This window comes from Heteronotia binoei, chromosome 3 (assembly GCF_032191835.1).
Source record: "Heteronotia binoei isolate CCM8104 ecotype False Entrance Well chromosome 3, APGP_CSIRO_Hbin_v1, whole genome shotgun sequence".
Lineage (NCBI taxonomy): Eukaryota > Metazoa > Chordata > Lepidosauria > Squamata > Gekkonidae > Heteronotia > Heteronotia binoei.
The window spans coordinates 100,865,244-100,873,367 of record NC_083225.1 but is presented as its reverse complement, the minus strand read 5'-3'; the positions used below and the strand labels follow the sequence as shown (position 1 = coordinate 100,873,367).

At 42.3% G+C, this 8,124-nt stretch overlaps 1 protein-coding gene across 1 annotated transcript; it reads left to right on the top strand.

Annotated features, from left to right (window-relative positions):
- The first annotated feature begins 716 nt into the window (after window positions 1–716).
- KCNE2 (potassium voltage-gated channel subfamily E regulatory subunit 2) lies at window positions 717–1,230 on the top strand. The gene has a single exon (XM_060235136.1). It carries the CDS (start codon window positions 731–733, stop codon window positions 1,106–1,108), a length of 378 nt encoding a protein of 125 aa, XP_060091119.1. The 5' UTR covers window positions 717–730; the 3' UTR covers window positions 1,109–1,230.
- Window positions 1,231–8,124: the final 6,894 nt, after the last annotated feature.

The window sequence follows — 8,124 nt, the reverse complement described above, 5'->3', positions numbered from 1 at the left end:
ATCAAATCACCTCCTTCTTATGAACTGTATTCTTGCAATAAGATTACCTGAGGCCTTCTGTCTGATCTTTTTACAGTCATTCACAGTGGGAAGCTTTTGGCTTTTCTTTCCTATTTCCCTGTGTCTGCCATTTCCCTCCCTGTACCAATATAGTATATTGCTATCAGGGCCTTTTTTTGTAGCAGGAACTCCTTTGCAGATTAGACCACACACTCCTGATGTAACCAATCCTCCAAGAGCGTACAGTAGGTTCTGTACTAAGAGCCCCATATGCTCTTGGAGGATTGGCTACATCAGGGATGTGTGGCCTAATATGCAAAGGAGTTCCTGCTACAAAAAAAGCCCTGATTGCTATAGTGTTATAGAAACAGAACTATTACCCATTTTTGAAATGCTGGCAAAAGTCACTAGTGTGTGGAGGTAATGGTAGCATGAGAGAATGGGGAGAGAAAAAATGGCAGTGAAATGTACACCTTCCTGTCTAAATGTAGTTAACATGTTTTGACTCTGATGTTTTCATCAAATGGAAGCAGGTTCTGAAAACATCAGAGCAGAAGAAGTAAACTGTGGTGGGTTATGGAAAGGGAATGTGAAGAGAAGACAGTTGTATAAATGCTTCAAGAAGCTATGCTGTAGTTTGAGAGGCAGAGCAGAGAAAATTGCCCCTGTGGAAACAGCCACAAATAACTAATCTGTCTTTTTTTGTTTTTAGAGACCATTCACTAAAAACATGGATGCATTACAGAATTTCACCCAGTCTCTGGAAAAAACTTTCAAGGATGTATTCCTCAACTACATGAATAACTGGCGTCAAAATACCACAAATGAACAAAAGGAATTGCAAAGAAGACTTGAAGCTGAAAACCTTGACTATGTCATTCTGTATCTCATGGTGATGATTGGCATCTTCTCCTTTATTGTTGTGGCGATCCTAGTGAGCACTGTGAAATCAAAAAGACAAGAACACTCCAATGACCCCTATCACCAATATATTGTTGATGACTGGGAGGGAAAGTACAAAAGCCAAATCCCACTCCACAACGATCTTAAGTGCACTGTTCATGAAAATGTTGGTGCTAAAGACAAACTAAGCCCCAAATCTGCTTGAGAAATCAGCACAGCATGAATTGATAAGGATGGAAGAATAACTCATGGTGTCTGAGGGGCAGGGGAGAATACTAGGTCACTGTAACTTCTAAAACAAGTTAAATATTAAACAATGTCATGTAAATATTTCCAAGCAAATGGATGTGTTATCTGTTTTAAGCCTATGTGATCTAAATGCAAAGTATGAGGAAGCTGATTTGTGCTTTTTATATTTCAGGCAACAGCCCTTGTGAGCTGCTTAACAAGGCTAAGTAAAAATTTCAAGTAAAGAACCCATAAAATGTTTCACCTGCTTTACAAAAGAAAATGGGAGGAAGAGAGTCAAAGCTATCTGAACAAGGGAGCTTTGATTCTTGAAAATCTTCTTTGTCTCTAAAAGTTGCTACTAGAATCCGGCTTTTTTGCTAAACAAGTATACATAGGATGGCACCCTCAGGCGGACAGTAATAACATATTTTCGAATTTAAAGCTTTTTTTCTAATTTGCCAAATGATGAGAATATATTTAAAACAGTTTTGTTAACACATTAATGTTACTATGTAACTCGATTAATTTCCTTTTTCAAGGTCAATGTAACTATTATGATATATCAAGTTTTGTTTAATATAAAAATAATAGTCATCTAAAAGTAATAGTCGCATACAAAGAACCTTAAAATATTGAATCATTCCATGCTCTTTACATCTACTTCCTATTACAGTAGGTTTTTTAAAAACAATAAGAAATCTATTCTGAAATATATCAGGGGTTTTTTTGTTTGATATAACTTCTGATAAACATTTATCCGTTTGTATCTGCCTCTTCAACAGTGGTGTGTAACCAGTTCCATGCAGCCAATATATGTAATCAGATATATCAATATACCTGGCTAAATTAGATCACTAGTTTTAGATTCTGTTCACACACAGAAAGAAGTGCTGTAGGCAACAATGACATTAAAATGAGCATTTGCATGATGCTATAGAAGTGTAACTGTTGTGATTTCACCAGATATGTGATTGCTTTGTGTTTTAGTGCGAGTGTATCAAACAGTCTGACTCATATTTTACTGATTATGTCTTTCAATATGCTGGAAACACAAATTCCATGCCTAGCTACCATTCTACTACAAAGTACTGCATTACACACTTGGTTGTTGTTAGTCTGTTGATCTTACTGAAAGTTCTTTTGTAATGTTGTTCATTGCCATGGAGGAGATGCAATACTTTTATAGCAAATTCAGGCAACCAGCAAAACTGAAGGCGTTTATTATTTCAGAGGTTTGTCTAGGGCTGTCAACTTCTGTTCCTTTTCACTGTCTTAAAGAAGCTGAATAAGGGTTGGTGTCATCTCTAGCTACTCATGGGTGTCAAACTCATGAGGGCTGAATCTGACATAAATGAGACTTTTTGGGGCCAAGCTATGTCTGGCTGGGCTGAGTTATGTCTGGCTGGGCCATGTGTGTACCTATTTAAGATTAGGTAGCAGATATATAAATTTTATAAAGAACACAGACAAACCAATATATATATTTTAAAAAACTTAAAACATGCTTTAAATGTTAACACTCATTTGTCCTAAAAGTGCTTTCTTTGTAGGGTTGCCAATCCCCAGGTGGGGGCAGGGGATCCCCCGGTTTGGAGGCCCTCCCCCCGCTTCAGGGTCGTCAGAAAGCGGGGGGAGGGGAGGGAAATGTCTGCTGGGAACTCTATTATTCCCTATAGAGTTTTATTCCCATAGAAAATCATGGAGAATTGATCCGCGGGTATATGGGGCTCTGGAGGGGCTGTTTTTTGGGGTAGAGGCACCAAATTTTCAGCATAGCATCTAGTGCCTCTCCCCAAAATACCCCCCAAGTTTCAAAAAGATTGGACCAGGGGGTCCAATTCTATGAGCCCCAAAAGAAGGTGCCCCTATCCTTCATTATTTCCTATGGAAGGAAGGCATTGAAAAGGTGTGCCGTCCCTTTCAATGTGATGGCCAGAACTCCCTTTGGAGTTCAATGATGCTTGTCACAGCCTTGATCTTGGCTCCACCCCTAATGTCTCCTGGCTCCACCCCCAAAGTCTCCTGGCTCCACCCCCAAAGTCCCCAAATATTTCTTGAATTGGACTTGGCAACCCTATTTCTTTGTATTTCTCCTATGGGATCCAGGGAACTGGGCAAAGGAAGCTCTGGCTCTTTCCTTCCTTCCCTAGGGGACTGGTGAGGGGGAGGGGAGAAGCCTCAGCCAATAGAAGGAAGAGAGGTTTTGCCCTGTAGCTCCTGTGCAACTGAGCAAGCCTTGCAAAGCAAGCTGTTATGCAGAAGGAAGCAAGATATAGGGAGAAGAAAGCAGATGACAGCCAGTTGCTTGGGGGCCTGATAGGAGCCCTCCAGGGGCCTGATTTGGGCCCCAAACTGCATGTTTGACACCCCTGGTCTACATATTCCTTACTGCTGTATGTTGAAATAATGTGTGACAGGTTTAAAAGCCTGGAGGAATTATGAATGGATACTATTGTTGGTTTTGCTAGTGATCCTCCATCTTTTGGGCTGTGTTGCTTTGTGCCCAATAGAGGTGGATCTGCAAAATTCTATCTACTTTATTTGTATATATTCAGGATTCATAAATTCAGCACTCCAGAGAAACTTAGGGCCAAATAAGTTATGTTTTGTCTGGGTCCCTGCAATCAAATATACACTGTAAGCTCTGTGTTGGGTACTTAATACCAGAAATACAGTGCAGAAGAGACAAGAAACATATTTAAAGGGCTGGAGCATCTTCCCTACAACAAAAGGATGAAAAGACTGGGAGTTTTCATTTTAGAAAAAAGACTAAAGGAGAACAAAACAAAAAATTATGCATGGGGAAGAGAAAATCGAGAAGATGGGGCAGAGAAAAATTTTCTGTTTCTTCCAAAATAGCAGAACTTGGGGACACCCACTGAAGTTGATGGACAATAGATTAATGATAGACAAAAGTAATTGCTTCTTTACTCAAATGAATGATTAAAATGTGCCATTCACTGCCATAGGATTTAGTGATGGCTGCCCACAAGCATAGATTATTTTAATAGGGGATTAGACAGGAATATTTAAAACATCAGCTATTGTATAGGTCTATGGATTGCATTACAAAATTAAATCAAGTGATGTAATCTGATACTACCACAGCAAAAAAGTTTTCCTGTGCAAGAACAAAAGCCGAAGCCACTGTGAATAGAGTGCTTGCTCCACACTCTGTTGTTATGGCAATTCATGATTTCATGAAATATTCTACTTGGGTATCACAACTGGAAATAGTTTTTGTGATCCATGGTCACTGCCATCTGTGCATGCATACTTCTTCAGATTGACCGATTTCGCATTTAGCGTTTGCTACCGTTTCTCTGCGGATTTTTTGTTCCCAATCATTTCTGCGGATTATGCACCAGGTCTCTGTTGCGGGGTAACTTTGTGTGTAGCTCCATGGCAAATTGTTTTTGCATTACAATCGGATTAGCATCGGAAGCCTTTCAGATTTTTTTTTAAGCGCATGCTTGGGTGCGTTATTGCGTAACAACGTAATGACGTAACCCAATGACATAAACTACTGGCCCTCCCCCACTTTTTTCGTGGGCTAACTACATCACGTGTGGTGTTTGAGCTGCACTATTGGTTCAAGCATACATTAATATTGGCTGTAGCATCCCCCATGGCCATTTCTACTGTGATATCAGCACTCACAGTGCAGAATCTTGATACCGAGACTGTGGCATGCCTTTATTCAATGATAGAGGTACTTGTTTTGTGTCCACATGCGACAAGGCAACTCATCAATGCACATGCCAATAGATCCCGGAAACAAAGGCGCAATTTTAGGGCACTATTCTCATCGTCGGTGTCTGATAGAGGCCTTGGACTGCATGGAATCTGCACTCGCCGCAATATGCTTTGTTGGCACAATCTTGCAGGCTTGCGCTTCTCACCCAGGTATTGGGTGTACCCACATAGCGTAGATTGGTGGGAGAATTTCGTGCTTGGTATTTGGAGTGACGAGCAATGGATAAAACATTTCCGGATGAGCAGAGGAACATTCCTGGAGATCTATTCCGTTGTTAAGGATAAAATGGACAAACAACAAGGATGAGGTCTCCTGTCCACTCCGAGAAACGGCTCGCTGCAGGAATCTGGTACCTTGCTAATGGAATAACCTATCGTCTGGTCAGTGTCCAGTTCGGCATCGGTGTGTCCACTGTTCATGGAATAGTGATGGAGGTTTGTGAAGCCATTGAGTCACATTTGTTTTCCAAGGTTGTACGTCTTGGTGACGAGATTGGAAAGGTATGTTTTCCTTTTTATTATTATTATTTTCCTTGCAAGTTTTGCATTACAACGTTATATCTATTTTCCTAGTGAGATTCGCGTTATTACGTTACAACTAAATGCCGGAGAGGGGTTTCCATCGATAATATGTGGTCATTGTATTGCATTATGCTAACAACCGGTACCTGATCCACTCTGTTTTATTATTCAACAGATTATGGATGGTTTTGGGAAGCTTGGGATGCCTCATACATTTGCAGCTGTCGATGGGACGCACATACCGATACGTGTGCCTGGGAGAAAATTTGAGGAATTCAGTAATCGAAAACAGTACTGCTTGGTGATTCTCCAAGGCACGGTCGATCATATCGGCCAGTTTATTGATGCTGAGATTGGGTTCAGTGGCAGGACCCGTGATGCCTTTGTTTTCGCAAACAGCAACCTGTACTACAGCATGGATGCCAGAATCTTTGTACCTGGTAATCCGAAGGTGACTATGGGCAATGTGAGGGTCCTCCTGCTTGTCTTGGCAGATAGAGCATACCCACTGAGGCCTTGGTTGATGACTATTCAGGACACCTAGAGGGGCCATCCAGAAATATTTTAATAAGAGGCAATGCAGGGCAAGGAACTTCATAGAGCAGGCTTTTGGAAGACTTAAGGGTCGTTGGCGTGTGCTACTTTCAAGACTCAATGCTCAGCTTCTAACATTTTCTCCATTGTCACTGCATGCGTTATCCTTCACAACATATGTGAAGAAAAGGGTCATGAAGTTGAACTTCAGATGGCAGAGGTGGAAACAGCGTTATGCCCTGAACCAGACGATGCTGACTACAGGGCTATTAACAGGAGACAGTTAGAGAGGGGGGAAATTGTGCGCAATGCTGTAGCTGAGTTCATTTACAGAAGACATAGATGAATTTGCAGATGAATCTGTCCCGCGTACTCAGGCGGGTACTGAAAGCTGGCCATTAAATTTTACACTTACGCGGTAACGTAACTACGTGATAACGCTGTTTTAAATGTGTGTTTTTTTAATTTTTACTGCTTTGAAACACAGTATGCTTTTACATATAATAAAGTTGCTGCAGCATTTCCTTTGCTACTGTATTCCTCAATATCTTTAATAAAGCCTGTTGCCTTGTTTAAACCACTACAATAACCGTTCGATATCCTTTTTGGCGGGCCAAATCAACAATGTAGTCTTGCCTGCCGTATTTCATCTTCTGCTGTCCATCAGAACATGCATTGCGGCCTGATTGGATAATTCAAAATACAGGGGGGTGGCTGATATCTTTCTTAATTGAAACTGCGTTGTTACGATACTACATTACCAAAATGGCTGCCAGGTGGAGAAGAGGCACTTTCTGGCAGAGGGATGAGGTCAACGCCATGCTTGATATTGTGGAGAGGAGCGGCCATGTGGAGGAGCTGATGTCCACCACCCACATGGAGACGAGGGCTCTTTATGCAGCCATTTCAAGGAGGCTAGGAAGGAGGGGCTACAGCAGGACCGCGGAGCAGTGCCGGTCCAAATTTAATCGACTGCACTGCGATTTCATGGTGAGTCTGCAGGCCTGGGGAGGGATACCAAGGGCATCTGGAAGGACACCCTATCATGACAGGATGGTGCAGTTGTGGGAGCTTGCAGGGAGACCGCGTTGGGAGGATAGGCACCATGATTGTGAGTATGATCCCAACACATGAACGTTCACCCCATTATTACTGCTTTAAGGCATAAGTGCTATGACAGAACACTTCCCCCCTACACTTCTCTGTTCTGATATTGCTTCTATAAATAAAAATGGGGCCTAAAATTTGCATAGCAATTCCTGTTCCACACCCCATGGTGGCATGGCCCAAGGTTAAACTCACCAATGTAATGGTGACGACTCTCAAATTATAACTAAACACACAGGACCTATTAGATGCAACTTAGATGCAGCAATGCTTATGGGACTGCATTTTGTTAACTAATGGGTAGTCCACAGTAGGAATGTGCATTCGGCTCGGCCGAGCCATATTTACAGCCGAACCAGTGTTGATTCGGCCGCATACGGAATAGCCTGCAGCCGACTTCCATAAGCGCCCATTACACGGCAGCCGAATAGGCTCGCTGTGTAGTTACGAATAGCTATTCATAAGCAAACAGCTGTCAATTCAAAACAAAAGGCGGCAATTAGCTTCTGGAGCTTCAAAGGAGCTCCTTTGGCACCTTCCCGCCTCTGCCTTAACATCCCTGGGATCAGGGAGGGGGGAGGGGGAAGAGGAGCCCCAACAGCCAATCCAAAGCATGCATTTGTAAAATACATTGGAAATGCATGCTTTGAAGGGCTTTCTAAGGAGTCTTCACTTCCTGGCTGACTCCTCCATGCTGTGTGTAAGAGATTGCTTAAGCTGCTGCCTGCTGCAGCTCTCTCACTCAGACTTCCCTGGAAGACAAGGTAAAACACTCTTTGGGTTCTTGTTTTTATTTATTGTTGGTAAAAGGACTTTTTTTAAAGACTTAGAGTCCCTTTACTTATCCAGATTTGGGTGGTGGTGGGGTAGCTTATTTGGGGTTTCTGCTTGGGGAGGGGGCCTGGGGTGGGGGGGTTTGACAATCTGCCCATATCTTAATTTAGTGAGAGGACTTTTAAAAGTGCAGTGTCCTTTTACTTCTCCTGATTTGGGTGGCTTTAATTTCTTGGGGTTAGGGTGAAGGGTTTTTTGGGGGGGAGGGGGTGGCAAAGTTCCTGTATTGTTAAAAGT